The sequence below is a fragment of the Panthera tigris genome, chromosome A3, assembly GCF_018350195.1.
Source record: "Panthera tigris isolate Pti1 chromosome A3, P.tigris_Pti1_mat1.1, whole genome shotgun sequence".
NCBI lineage: Eukaryota > Metazoa > Chordata > Mammalia > Carnivora > Felidae > Panthera > Panthera tigris.
In genome coordinates, this window is record NC_056662.1 from 120,498,792 (window position 1) to 120,514,197 (window position 15,406).

The 15,406-nt window shown below is 42.8% G+C and overlaps 1 protein-coding gene across 4 annotated transcripts in view; it reads left to right on the forward strand.

The window, feature by feature from the left end:
- Positions 1-10,276: 10,276 nt before the first annotated feature.
- The window catches only part of ATAD2B (ATPase family AAA domain containing 2B), a 165,482-nt gene continuing 160,352 nt past the window's right edge, over positions 10,277-15,406 (forward strand). For all 4 annotated transcript variants that reach the window (XM_042982418.1, XM_042982415.1, XM_042982416.1 and 1 more), the window contains exon 1: positions 10,277-10,582. In XM_042982418.1, coding sequence (XP_042838352.1) covers positions 10,367-10,582 — 216 coding nt within the window. In that variant the 5' untranslated portion in view covers positions 10,277-10,366. The remainder of the gene's footprint in view (positions 10,583-15,406) is intronic.

The following is a 15,406-nucleotide window of genomic DNA, read 5'->3' on the forward strand; positions in this document are numbered from 1 at the left end:
CGCCGCCTGCCTGCCTGCACCCGGCGCCTCCGCTAGCTGCCTTTTGACCCCGCGCGGAACATGCTGGCTGCGAGGTGTGGGCTCCACTGAGAGCCCAGCGGCTGCCTCCCTCTGTACCTCCTCAGCCTCTGATTGACTACGCGGAGAGATTTCCCTGCATTCCCACAATGTGGAATTTTACCCGAGCTCTGTGATTCTGGAAAGCGACGGTTAAAGAAATCCCTCCACCCTTTTGTGTTCCTGAAATGGTTTTCTGCAAGGAACCGCCTTTCCCCGTGTGACTCACATATGACTCACGTGTGCCCCCTTGTTCACCTGTGACGGATCAGACACAGACCCTCCCAATTCCCTTATTCTTTTGCCTCATAAATGATTAGCCGAACCGACTGCACTCACTGAGCGATCTGGACAAAATACCAGCTGCCGTCACTCGACCAAACTTTAGCCAACTTCTCTCCTTCCACCAGGCCCCTAAACTTTGACCCACCCTCCGCCTGAGCCAGTCAACAGCCCTTTCTAATCCACCACTCTTGAAAATCTGGGTCCACGTCCGAGTGAATCACTGAAGTGCTGTGTGATCACCCTCCACCCGTTCCTCCCACTTCCGCACACCCAGGTCTTTCTAGTCTTTGTTCCCTCCTCCCCGTGAGAGAAAAGCCCTTTTCTGATTTACCTTGGAGACAGTTGCAGATCTCAGGGTCAGAGTTCCCCTATGGAAATAGTCACCCCTCCCCACTAGTGAAGCTGCCATAGTCTAAGTACCTCATATAAGTGGAGTCATACAATATTTATCTTTTTGGGTCTGGCCTTATTTCACTTAGTGTTGTTTTCAAGGTTCATCCATGTCACAGGTATCAGAGTTTATTCTTTTTTATGCTGAATAATATTCCGTTGCATGTATATGCCATTTTTTGTTTATTCATGCATCTGCTGATGGACATTTGGATTGTTTCCACATTTTGGCTGCTGTGAACAATGACGCTGTGAACATTGGTGTACAAGTATCTGATTAAGTCTCTTGCTTTTAGTTCTTTAGTATATATCTAGAGGTGGAATTGCTGGCTCGTGTGGGTTGTTTAGCTTTTTGAGGAACTGCCAAACTGTTTTCTACGATAAGTATACCATCTTATATTCCTATCAGCAATGCATGTGCATTCCAGTTTCTCCATACCCTTGACAGCACTTGTTATTTTCCATTTTTGTTTTTTGGATTTTTTTTTTTTTTTTTTTTATAAGAGCTATCCTAATTGGTGTGAAGTGGTTGGTATTCATTGTGGTTTTCATTTTTATTTCCCTCCTGACAGTGATGTTGAGCATTTTTTCATGTGCTTATTGACCATTTGTATATCTTTGGGGAAATATCTAATCAAGTCCTTTGCCCATTATTATTTATCTATTTATTTATTTTAAGCAAACTCTGTGACCAACCTGGGGTTTGAATTCACAACCCTGAGATCAAGAGTCCCATGCTCTTCCAACTGAGCCACCACCCCACCTGTAGCCCCTCATAAAAAAAAAAAAAGAAAGAAAGAAAGTTTGTTTATTTATTTATTTAGAGAGTGTGAGTGGGGGAGGGGCAGAGAGAGAGAGAGAGAAAGAATCCCAAGCAGGTTCAGGGCTGTCAGCACAGAGCCTGACTCAGGGCTCCATTCCATGAACCCTGACATCATGACCTGAGCCTGAAACCAAGAGTTGGATGCTTAACCAATGGAGCTAGCCAGGCACCCCAGCCTTTGCCTTTTAAATAGGATTATTTTTTGTTGTTGAGTTGTAGTTATTTTCTTTTTTTTTTTTTTCCTGGAGATTAAGTCCTCATCATAGATGTAATTTGCAAATATTTTCTCCTATTCTGTGGGTTGTCCTTTCATTCTACTGACAGTGTCCTTTGACACTGCCCTTTGTCCTTTAAATGTTGATGAAGTTCAATTTATTTATTTTTCCTTTCTTTCCTGTATGCTTTTAGGGTCATAAACAAGAAACCATTGCCAAATTCAGTGTCATGAAGATTTTCCCCAATGTTTTTTCTTTTTCTTTCTTTCTTTCTTTTATTTATATAAGTAAGGTATACACTCATGCTAGAACTCACAACCCTCAGTTCAAGAGTCGCATGCTCCTCTGACTAAGCCAGCCAGGTGCCCCCTGGCATTATGTTTTTTTTCTAAGTATTTTATACTTTTAGCTCTTATACTAGGTGATTGATGCATTTTGAATTAATTTTTATACACGTAAAATAAGAGTCTAACTTCATTCTTTCGCATGTGGATATACAGTTTTCTCAGAACCATTTTTCAATTTTTTTTTAGTTTATTTATTTATTTTGAGAGAGACAGAGTGCAAGTAGGGGAAGGGCAGAGAGAGGGGGACAGAAGATCCGAAGCAGGCTCCATGCTGACAGCAGGGAGCCCAATGCAGGACTTGAACTCACAAACCCATGAGATCATGACCTGAACTGAAGTCAGATGTTTAACTGAATGAGCCACCTAGGCGTCCCTCTCAGAACCACTTAAAATTTTTTTTACTTATTTATTTATTTTGATGACAGAGAGAGAGAGAGTGCAAGTGTGCTTGAATTGGGGGTGGGGGGAGAGGCAGAGATGAGAGATAGAATCTTAAGCAGACTCTTCCAACCTGTCAGCATGGAGCCTGATGTGGGGCTCAATCTCACAAACTGAGATCATGACCTGAGCTGAAATTAAAAGTCAGACACCCAACAGACTGAGCCACCCAGGTGCCCCATCTCAGAACCATTTTTTGAAAAGACTGTCCTTTCCCCATTTAATGGTCTTGGGATAAATACCACTCGGTTATGATGTAGAATTCTTTTGACATACTGCTGGATTTAGTTTGCTGTATTTTCTTGAGGATTTTTGCATCTCTATTAATAAAGGATTTTGCTCTGTAGTTCTTTTACTGTGATACCTTTGTCTAGCTTTGGTATCAAGGTAATGTTGGTTTCATAGAATGAATTAGGAAGTGTTTCCTCGTCTTCTATTTTTCAGAATATTTTGAGAAGGATTGGTGTCAATTCTTTCTTATTTGGTAGAAATGTTTAGTAGAAACTGTGAAGTCATCTAGTCCTGAGCTTTTCTTTGTTGGGAGGTTTTTGATAACTGATTCAATCTCATTGTAGGCCTGTTTGGATTTTCTATTTCTTCTTGAGTCACTTTTGGTTGTTTGTATGTTTCTAGAAATTTGTCCATTTCACCTAGATTAGCTTATTTGTTGTCATACATTGTTCATAGTATTTTGTTATGATTCTTTTTGAAAAAAAATTTTTAATGTTTATTCATTTTTGAGAGACAGAGAGAGACAGAGTGTAAGCAGGGGGAGGGGCAGAGAGAGAGGGAGACACAGAATCCAAAGCAGGCTCCGGGCTCTGAGATGTCAGCCCAGAGCCTGGTGTGGGGCTTGAACACATGAACAGTGAGATCATGGCCTGAGCTGAAGTCAGCCACTTAACTGACTGAGGCACCCAAGTGCCCCAATTTTTTTTTTTTTTTTAGAGAGAGACTATGAGCAGGGGAAAGGGGCAGAGAGAGAGAGAGAGAGAGAGAGAGAGAGAGAGAATCTTAAGAAGAATTCATGTTCAGCCCAGAAACTGATGCAGGGCTTGATCCCACAACTCTGAGATCATGACCTGAGCCAAAATCAAGAGTCAGACACTTAACCAATTGAGTCACCCAGGCACCCTGTCCTTCCTTTTACTAGCTTTTGGGTTTCATTTGCTCTTTCTCTATTTTCTCTATTATTTGTTTGTTTGTTTGTTTGTTTGCTTTTGGGTAACAAAACCCAGGATTGAATCTGTTGGCTTTTTAGTTGTAAGTCTAAATGCTCAAACAGCACTGTAAGCTCCTTAAGGGTGCAAACTGAGTCATGTATTTGTTAGCTCTCCTCCAGAATACTTTATACAGTAGGTAATACATACGTCCATACTAGGGGTGGTAAATGCATCTTGAATTGACATGGAAAGATAATAGGTGGCTCTCAGGAATCTGCTCCTGATCCTGCATCATCTTTTTCAGTTGGTATCCATTCCAACCATCCAGTTCAGGTTACAAACACTGTGATCATCTTTGATCATTTCCCCTACCTCAAAATGAATATCTACGACTGAGCTGTTCAATACAACTTTTTGAGATGAGGGAATTGTTTCTGCACTTTCTAATACATTAACTACTAGCAACATTTTGCTACTGAATGCTTGAAATATAGGTAATGTATCTGAAGGACTGAATTTTTAATTTTTTAATTTAAATTTAAATAGCTGTATGTGGGTAGTAGTTGGCACATTGGACAGCACAGAATTCTAATGTCACCAATTCTGATTTTGTTCCACGACTCAGTGGTTATTCAAAGTGTCATGCTTCTTAGAAGTATAGCCTCTTGCATCCTATGCCTACTGGATCAGAGTCTCTTCCCATAGGACCTTTTTCTAGAGTTATAGTATCTCACCTAAGCTCCATCAGAAGTAAAATTAAAAAAACAAAACAGGGCACCTATGTGGCTCAGTCAGTTGAGCGTCCAACTCTTTTTTTTTTAATTTTTTAAATGTTTATTTATTTTTGAGAGAGACAGAGACAGAATGTGAGTGGGTTAGTGGCAGAGAGAGAGGGAGACACAGAATCAGAAGTGGGCTCCAGGCTCTGAGCTGTCAGCACAAAGCCCAATGTGGGGCTTGAACCCACCAGCCGTGAGATCATGACCTGAGCTGAAGTTGGATGCTCAACTGACTGAGCCACCCAGGCATCCCAAGCGTCCAACTCTTGATTTCACCTCAGGTTGTGATCTCATGGTTGTTGAGTTTGAGCCCCGTGTTGGACTCCATGCTGACAGTGCAGAGCCTGCTTGGGATTCTCTCTCTCTCTCTCTCTCTCTCTCTCTCGCTCCCTCTGCCATCCCTCACTCATATGTGCTCTCTCTCTCTCTCTCTCTCTCAAATAAATAAACATTTAAAAAAGTGTCTTTCAGGGGTGCCTAGGTGGCTCAGTCTGTTGAGCATCCAACTCTTGATTTTGGCTTGGGTCATGATATGTGGGGACTGAGCCCCACATCATCTTGGAGCCTGATCAAAATTCTCTCTCTCTCTTTTCCTCTGTCCCTCTCCCCTGCTTGAGCTTTCTCTCTTTTAGGCTTTATTCTAAAAAAATTACAGTTTTGGCCTTATGTTTAAATCTATAATCAATCTGAAGTTAATCTTTTTAATTAGCATGAAGTAATAGTCAAGGTTTATTTTTTTTGCTTAGGGATATATAGTTGTTCTAGCATCATTTATTGAGAAGAATATCCTTTCCCTATTAATCTCCTTGGCCAGTTGACAAAAATCAGTTGACCGTATGTGTCTCTTTCTGGACCTTCTATTCTTTGCCATTCAGCTGTATGACTATATACTTATGCTGCCTTGATTATTAAAACTTAGTAGTAAGACTTGAAATGAGGTAGTGTAAATTTCTCCACTTTTATTTTTTTCCTGATTGCTTAGGTGACTGTGTGTGTGTTTTTGTGTGTGTGTGTGTGTGTGTGTGTGTGTGTGAGAGAGAGAGAGAGAGAGAGACTCTGGGTTCTTTGTATCTCAATATAAATTTTATTTTTAATTAATTAATTAGGCTCCTTGTCCAATATGGGGCTTGAACTCATGACCTTGAGATTGAGAGTTGCATGCTCTACCTGCTGAACCAACCAGGCACACCTCCATATAAATTTTATTTAAATGTTTTTTTTAGAGAGAGACAGAGCATGGGTGGGAGAGAGGGGTAGAGGGAGAGAGAGAATCCCAAACAGGCACCATGCTCAGCAGAGAGCCTGATGTGGTGCTCCATGTCACGACCCTGGGATCATGACCTGAGCTGAAGTCAAGAGTCGGCCACTCACAGACTGAGTCACCCAGGTGCCACAAAATTTTATTTTATTTTATTTTATTTTATTTTATTTTATTTTATTTTATTTTATTTTACTTATTTTGTAATGTTTATTTTTGAAGGAGAGAAAGAGAGAGACAGAGCACAAGTGGTGGAGGGGCAGAGAGAGGGAGACACAGAGTGTGGGGCAGGTTTCAGGCTCCCAGCTGTCAGCACAGAACGGGATGCAGGGCTTGATCCCACAAACTATGAGAGCAAGACCTGAGCAGGAAATCAAGAATCAGATGCTTAACCAACTGAACCATCCAGGTGCCTTTGCCCCTCATTCTTGGTGTAGATGTTAGGAAAGTCAGTTTTCCTTGCAGTTTCCTGGGGATGAATGATGGGAAGGAAGGTTGGCAGGTTTCTTTGTTTCTTTGTTTCTTTCTTTTTTTATTTTATTTTTTATTCTTTTTATTTAAAAAAAAATTTTTTTTTAAAAAAAATTTTTTTTTTAACGTTTTATTTATTTTTGAGACAGAGAGAGACAGAGAATGAACGGGGGAGGGGCAGAGAGAGAGGGAGACACAGAATCGGAAGCAGGCTCCAGGCTCTGAGCTGTCAGCCCAGAGCCTGACGCGGGGCTCGAACTCACGGACCGCGAGATCGTGACCTGAGCTGAAGTCGGCCGCTTAACCGACTGAGCCACCCAGGCGCCCCTAAAAAAAATTTTTTTTAATGTTTATTTATTTTTGAGACAGAGAGAGACAGAGCATGAATGGGGGAGGGTCAGAGAGAGGGAGACACAGAATCTGAAACAGGCTCCAAGCTATCAGCACAGAGCCCGACGTGGGGCTCGAACTCACGGACCGCGAGATCATGACCTGAGCCGAAGTCGGCCACTTAACCGACTGAGCCACCCAGGCGCCCCTCTTTCTTTCTTTTTTAAATGTTTCTTTATTTTAAGAGGGAGAGAGCACAAGCAAGGAGGGGCAGAGAGAGATGGGGACAGAGGATCCAAAGCAGGCTCTGCACTGACAGCGGCGAGCCAGATGCGGGGCTCGAACTTACAAACCTCACAAACTATGAGATCATGACCTGAGCCAAAGTCAGACACTCAACTGACTGAGCCACCCAGGCACCCCTGGCAGGTTTATTTTTAATTTACCCTTAGATGTATCCTTTTTTACCAGGATTTTGCAGGGTGATTGTGTCAGACTGTAACTTGAGCAGGTCCTGGGCTTTGTCTTGTCTTTTCTATCTCCTGAAGACAGAACATAGAAGGTCAAGTTCACTGTGGTTGAGCAAATGCATTGAAAATACATTACTGGTCTGGGTTCCTGCAGTGACTTTGTTTTTGGTCTAAGCATTTTTTGGTATCTTGCCAGCTCATATATTTAAAAAAAAAAGTTTATTTATTTTGAGAGAGAGAGTGGGGGAAGGGTAGAGAGAGAGAGAGAGAGACAGAGAGAGAGAGAGAATCCCAAGCAGGCTCGGTGCTATCAGTGTAGAGCCTGACTTGGGGCTAGATCTCATGAACTGTGAGATCATGACCCAAAGGCTGAGACCAAGAGTTTGGTGCTTAACTGATTGAGCCACCCAGGTACCCCCTGCACCACCCCCCCACCCCCAGCCTTTTTTGAGAGGGAGTGGAGGGGGGAGAGAAAGAGAGCTGAAAGAGAGTGAGAGAGAGAGACTGTGCTTCTGTGCAAGCACAGAAGTGGGGGGAGGGGGTAGAAGGAAGGAGAGACTCTTAAGCAGACTCCATACCTAGCGCTGAGCCTGATGCTGGACCCTGATCTCACCACTGTGAGATCGTGACCTGAGCTGAAATCAAGAGTTGGACACTTAACTGACTCAGCAACCCAGGAACCCCATAGCTCATGTAATTTTAAGCCAAGTTTAAAAACAGATTTTTATCGATTTATTTTCTCTGGCTCATACTGCAGAAAACAACTCTTTCTTCTTCAAACCTTCTTTTCTTTTATCCATAATGTTCCCTTATTCCATTTTGTGCTTCAAGATGAAATCTCAGGGCTTTCCCTAAATCCCTGTTTGAGTTAGAGGTCTGTGCCTCATTCTTTATCACACTGTATCGAACCTTGCTAGTTTCTTGCCAGTCTCCATCTCTCTTGTAAGTACTATGTGTTGTATTTAAAAAAATTTCCCTCCTTCCTGGCCTGGCAGAGTACCAAATACCAGTTGGGTTTAGAGTAAATATTTGTGGATAGTAAATTATGCAGGTTATTGATGCAGGATTGTCAAGCCCAATGGTCAAGAAAGAATTCTTGAGACATTTTATGGTGCAAAAAGGCATTTTTATTATAGCACAGGGACAGGACCCTTGGGCAGAGAGCTGCACTGCGATTGCAGGGAATGACTGATTATACAGGGTTGTCTAACCTATAGAGGTGAAGGTGACCTTAGGGCCCCAGGAAATTGAGTTTATAGGTTCCTGGAGGTCTATTAAGATTGTCTTTTTCTCTTTTTTTAAAGTTTTATTTATTTAGTTAATCTCTATACCCTATGTGGGGCTCAAACTCATGACCCTGAGATCAAAGTTGCATGTTTCTCCCAGTGAGCCAGCCATGGGCCCCCAAGATTGTGTTTTTCTGGTCAATCATTAAGACAACTACAAACTGTAGTGGGGTTTCACATCCTACAAGACTGTGGTTTTTATCAGTTAACCATTTGTTTTTCCCCTGCCTTTGTTCTTAGGCATTTACTAGTGCCTGAGGATCTATGTCCCACTTAGCTCAGTGTTTTACACTCAGCTTGCCTTTTGTTCTTGTTAGTTATAATGACCCAAGTCATAATAACTTGACTGTCTTAATTTAGGACTACAAAAACAAACACAGAAAACAAAGGAGGAAAGCACACAAACCCTTTATATCCTAATTTGCATGTTATACACCTCTTCAGGACGCTTCATATACATCTGAAAACCAGCCTCTGTCTGTAGGAAAACTGTTTATTCTCTTCAGTGATCTCATTCACAGCTAACTGATTCAGGAGAACCAGGTCTACTTCCATTATGAGGTTTCCACACCCAAAAGTCCGGGTGGGTGGTGTGGTGATGTGTTTAAGTGGTGGGTGATGTGTTGCCATTTAAATGTAAGCGGGTTTTGCCTGCTTTCCTGGAATCCATACATTTTTCCAAACAGAAAAATGACCTCCATTCTCAGTGCTGTACGCAGTTTTGTCGAATGATTGGTAGCTTGGGTGGCTAGAATGCTCTAATTTTGATACAGCTTGGGTATTTTTACAGGACGTTTCTTGAGCCTTCAATTTTTCTTAGTGCAGCAAACAGGAAGAACCTTTTACCCAATGAATAGTTCGCTCTCTATCGCTAATGTACCAAGCATTTGGTGAAATTAACATAATTTCTCTTTTACTGGAGAGCTTTTCATATTCTCTTAATTCTTGAAAGTTAAATCACAAATTTAATATTTTGTGTTCAGCTTTTTGTATTAATTCTTCCGCGGGCGGGAGCCCGCAGTGATAAAGGAGACTCCTACGTGAAAGAATTCATTCTTTGTGACTCCGCCTTACATCTGGCAAAGGTTATAGAAAACAACCCTTTCTTGCTTTGTTTAAAGACAGCGGTCTAGCGTTTGTTCTTTCTTCAACTTACCATGTGCCAGAAGCCGCACAGATCTAATTTACCATAGTCTCATTTTCACAGGCACGAAAAGTGCGACTCAAGTTCGGTGTCCTGCCTCGGGTACCTCTGGGATTCCAACTCAGGTCACCGCGCCCTCGTCCTCCCCTGTCCCCGTGTATCCCCCCGCCTTTGCCGGTCGTTCCTGGCTGTATCCAAGCCACCTGGAGCGATGGTGGAGATACTAGGGTATTCGGGCCTCGCAGGGCGTGAGAGTCCCAGGGTCAACTCCAGCGCTCTAGCTCGTTCCGCGCAGTTTCTGGTTATTCCCATCCCCCTCCTAGACTCGGGGCCAGACCTATGAACCATAGAGCTCACATAGCCCAGAGCGTCCCTTGCCCCCCCCCCCGCCCCCGCCGCCGCCGCCGCCGCCGCCGCCGCCGCCGCCGCCGAGCGCTGACGCCGCGCCGCTGGGCGGGGCCTGCTGGAGGGGCGGAGGGAGAGGAGGGGGAGCGGACAGGAGAAGGGCTGGCCGACCCTGCAGCGCCCCGCAGCGGCCACGGCCGGAAGCGGTCTCGTCGGCCCTGCGGCGCTGGATCCCTGACGCACGGAGCTCGAGAGCGAGAACGAGAGAGAAAGGGGCAGAAATGGCGGCTCCGCTCGGCTCCCGCTGAGGAGGGCGAAGCCGGTGGAGGGTCTGAGCTGTCGGCCTGGAGTATCGCTCCCGCCTCCCGCTTTCTGCCTTCTCACGCCTACTTCCCTTCGTCTGCCCTACTCTCGCCTGTCCTCGTCTGCGCTCCGCAGAGTCCGGGTCGGCTCGTCTCTCCCGGCCCGGCTTCACTGGCCCTGACTGCCCGGCCGGCGGGCCGGCCTTCCTCGGCTCTCCCAGGCGCGGCGGGCGCTGTGTGGACCCCGTCCTCCTGGCTGGACCATGGTGAACACCCGGAAGAGCTCTCTGCGTCTTCTCGGGTCCAAGTCGCCTGGGCCTGGGCCTGGGCCTGGGGCCGGAGCAGAGCCTGGGGCGACCGGAGGCAGCAGCCATTTCATCTCCTCTCGGACCCGCTCCTCCAAGACCCGCGCTGCCAGCTGCCCCGGCGCCAAGGCCGGGGGAAGCGGTGGTGCCGGCGTCGCTCTGGAAGAGGCCCGGGTAAGAGCGCGGCGGCCCGAGTCCGGAGGCTTCCGAGTGCCGGCCCGGCCGCCGGGGCTTTGTCTGGCCGGGTTACGGCAGGAAGCCTCCAGTGGAGACCGCTTGGGCGGCTGGGGACCGGGTCTGCGGGTGCGGTGAAGGATGGTACCCGGCTAGGTAGGGCTGCGATAGCTTTGCTGCTCTGGCTCTTTTGTGTGAAGAACAGGACTGGGGTCTAGGGGAGAGGGCTCTGGGGGGGGGGGGTCTTTTCGGGGACATTGGAACAGTCTGGTTTCCGTGTCCTTGCCCTGCCTTAGAGGGGAATTCTAGGGGAGCAAGAGCGAAAGGCCGGAGTCCCCGGGTGGAAGGGCTGGGAGAAGAGAAGTGAAAGTTTTCTGCGGTGTCAAACCCTTCTCGTAAGTGTGTCAGCTCCTGCCGGCGTCTAACTCCAGCTTACTCTCAAACTGTTTGGGGGTGGTTCAAGTTGGTGAGGAAGTGAACGGAGAGCTCCAGTTGGCAGCCAGGCAGGGATGCTGAAAAAAGTTTGTAGCTGCTCTGACACCAACTTTAAAAACAAAATCAACGCTATCGCCTCTCCAGGCAGGAGAGACCGAGCATGATTTTGTAGCTGGAGAATCAGCCAGCTAGCTAACCCAGGTTCTAGTAGGGACCTGGTAGAGCTTTCAAGTCACAAAAGGGGCATGTCGAATGTTTTGGAGAGTAGACACTGTTTCCAAATTGTATGGTTTCTTGGATGTGTGCGTTTTTGTTATGGGAATAGTTGATTAGAAGGTGAATTAACACCATCGTTGTCACACTGTTGCCAACACATTTGAAGAAGGCTGGTGATTTAGGTTTTTTAAAAAGTGGTTGAAAGATCTTGAGATTTCATTATAGTATAAAACTCTAAGCTAAGCACTTGTTTTAGCACTTTAAGGGAATTGATAAGTTTGTGTTACAAGATTGGTTATGAATTCAGAAAAGAGTATTGCTTCTGTCTAGCAAGAGGGTAATTTAACCAAGAGTAATTTGGCTGGGAATTGCTATTCATTTAAAATGCTCCTTTAAACCCACACCATTTTGTTATTCTTGTGGGAGGGAAGCAATATTTTATTTTCTCTGGGGTCTACAAGATTATGGTTTGTGTGTGCTTTTTCTCTGTGTGTCATACTGTTCTGACACTGATCGGAATGAATCGAGGCAAATACAACATATATTTTACCAAAATGTATTTATTGTATCTTTGAAAATATATTCGGCTTTTATTTTGCTAAAATAAAAATGTTTTGAAAACTGTCTTGTTAGTAGACTGTTTTGGGGTTAACAGATCTCTTAGGTTAAAATATGAAAGCTAGATCTTAAAGTTGTGCAAACTAGAATAATTTTTCTGAAAACTTGGCTTTTTGTAGAGATTATTCCAAACGTGTACAGACTTACTGACTTTTTGAAGCTAACATTTATTTTAAAATAAAAGTAAATTTAAGAAAGGTCTGTTCTCTATACCTAAGTTCAAATAAAATGTTTAGTGTACTATTTAATTGTAGTATAATGGTATGAATGCCCAGTCTATTAGAGCAGTGTCTAATTCATCTGGAGCAATTAGCTCATCTGTCACTGATCAGTTTGTGGTCCCATTTTGGAATTCATGCATAGCATGCTGTCCTTATCCCCTGAAGAATAAGGTGAAGTAATTTGTCAAGCAGCTGTTATGGAGATGTTAAAAGGCAAGGAATCAATAATCTAATGTAGAAATGAACATTTGGTAGCTTTTAAATTGCTGGAGGAATGAAAGATATTAGAGCTTTTTCTAGAAGGAGGCTGATGAAACTTTGTTTCAGGGATCCTTTTAGAATGTTTTAAAAGGTCATAAATAATACGCTAATGAAGATTTACTTTAAAATGTTTGTTTTTCAGTTTTAAGAAGACTTGTCTTCTGGCTGTAGTAGGTGATAGAATGCTCTAATGGCTTTCTCTGAGAAATGTAAAGGATTTTCTAATCCTATATTGTGATTGATCCTTTAAAAGAGGAAAGTTATAATTCTGAATTTGTTAAGCTTATGGACTGTATATTTATGAAGAAATTTGTGTATTTTTCGTTGCTGTATATTTCTAAAATGGGTTGATTTGGGCCTGGTAAACTCTTCCTCTCAAGTTGGTTTTATGAATTATAAGAACTTAGTACTCTTTCCAGTGTATTTAAGGGTACTCTCTCTCTGTCTGGAGTTTTAGATATTTGCTGGCATCTGTGAAGACTTGATGGAAAATGGGGTTGTTCATGCTGTTGCTTTAGGAGACTCTTTTTATTTTGGTAGGAAGAAATGTATTCTTTATAAGATACATAATTGAGGAGGTTCTTTTTCTGCTTTTGTGTGTTCTTTACGCTTGATGCTGATCTTCCCTCTTTCTGCCCCCCAGGATTCTTTTCTTTCTTTCTTTCTTTCTTCTTTTCTTTCTTTCTTTCTTCTTTCTTTTCTTTCTTTCTTTCTTTCTTTCTTTCTTTCTTTCTTTCTTTCTTTCTTTCTTTTCTTTCTTTCTTTCTTTCTTTCAGTTCTTTCTTCCTTTCTTTCTAGAGAGAGAGCACAAGCAGGGGAGAGGGGCAGAGGGAGAGAGAATCCCAAGCACTTTCATGCTCAGTGTAGAGCCTTGATGTGGGCTCAGTCCTACGACCCTAGGATCATGACCCGAGCCAAAATCAATATTGGACCCTCAACTGACTAAACCACCCAGGCGTCCCTCTTTTTTAGATTTCATGGGCCGTGTCTACATATTTCATTTGCTTTAAAAAGCCATAGGACCTGAGCTGTGCGTATAGTTTGCCTTTCTCCCAAGTAGGTTATTGGAAGGATTTTCTTGAACCCACACTTTTTAAATGTCAAGCTGACTTCTGCTCTGTAGTGAGTTATAATTACTCTCGTTCCTGGCTTCTTTTGTTTGTTTAGTATATTTAAAGTTTGACCTCTTTTAGGTCAGTTAATCTGATGATCGGTAATTAGCCTTTGTTTGCTCCATCAAAGAGTTCCTCTCAGCGAACTAATAATTGTATTCACAGAATTGGAAAGCAGTTTTGAACAATATTTCAACTCTTTTTTCTATTAGGCTTGTTTGCTTTTGGCTTCATCACTAGCTTTTTGTGCTTTTTGAGAAGGTTTTATAGTATTCTTTGAGTCCACATCTTAGTTGAGAGGGTCAAAATAAATATTTTGAGTAACTTTATAGGTAAATTTGCTTTATCGTAATTTCATTAAAAAAAAAATCCTTGGGTCCTTCTGTAGTATGCTCCTTTATCACCCTGTACTTATTCTTTTCCAACACCCATGCATTTACCGATATACTACAACAGAGTGGCTGAAGTTGATGGTTAAACACAGAAAAGAAGTCTGAGAGTAAAATGTAATAACTTATAGGACTCTGAGATAAGTAGGGAAAAATACAAGTCCTTCAGAGTAGAGCAAGTTTTTCCTTATATGTATTATGGAAATGTAATACACATACGTATACATATGTGTGTGTATCTTGAGTAATGTGGTAAACAATATCCCTTCACAGCTTTGAACCAAGGTAGCTGTGGAGTTCATAGGATTATCTGTGGTAATCAATTGAAAACGCAACTTAAAACAAATCAATTACTGATCATTTCTGTAGTCCAGATATTCAAACTTGCAGTTAAAAAAAATTTTTTTTTAATGTTTATTTATTTTTGAGAGAGAAAGCCAAGTGGGGTAGGGGCAGAGAGAGAGGGAGACAGAGAATCTGGAGCAGGCTTCGTGCTGCCAGTGCAAAGCCGGACATGGGGCTGGAACCCATGAACTGTGAGCTCATGACCTGAGCTAAAGTCTAACTACCGCTCAATCCAGTGAGCCACCTAGGTACCCAAACTTGCAGTTTTTAAGGTCCTAGATGAAATTTACAACACCTGTAGAAGTGAAGGATGTTAATTTCTTAAGCTCTTTTCCATGGCAGGTAGTCTTTGTGACCATTCTTTGATAGATCCTTGAGTGCTTGTCTTTTAAATACCTAATTATAGATAAACCTCTAGCCTCTGGAAACCAGCTGGACAGGTGATAGGATTACTACTTGTTAGAAGAACTAAGGACGAGACCAGCGACTTCAGCTGTGTTGATTTGTTGATATTTGGGGTTTTGGTCTTATATTGGGAGTATATTTGTTATGCCTTCCTGCTAGGGAAGGATTTTGTGAAAAGTGAGTTATTGAGTAAAAGGGATTTGGGATTTTTGGATAAACAGTTGTATGAACGTACAAAGGGGAAAAATCATACATTGAATGTTTGCTTACCATACATAAAAACAAGAAAATTTTCCTCTAGACTCTAGACTAGAAGATCAAATAGGTAGTAAGTGATAATAAGTAGATAATAAGTAGATTTAATATTTAAATTTAGTTCTTCTCTGCTTGTATATTTTACTATCACATCTGTATTTATCACTACTTTTTGTTGCTGTGCAAGCAGTAGTTTCCACAAATATCTGAAAAGGAAAGAAGGCAGCTATTGTACAGTCAGGAAATACTCTATATACTGTGTATAGACAGATTTTTACTAGACTATCTGGAGTTGTGCCTAGGATTGTATTGGGACTGAAAGTGGGAACAGTAGCCTGTAGGGATGTGAAATACAGGATAGTGATTTTCAGTGATTGTTTGCTACCTGATTTCAGGGAGTGGTTGTAGGAAGAGGAGCAGACATGTTGTTCAGAGATCATTTTGCAATATTGTAAAGATGACTTGGAGAAAAAAATCCCTGTGGAGTAAGTCTAGGGCATTGTGGTGGTCTGCATTAGAGGTGTACTTGGGCTGCCATCTTTCCCTTCCGCTTGGCAATATTTATCA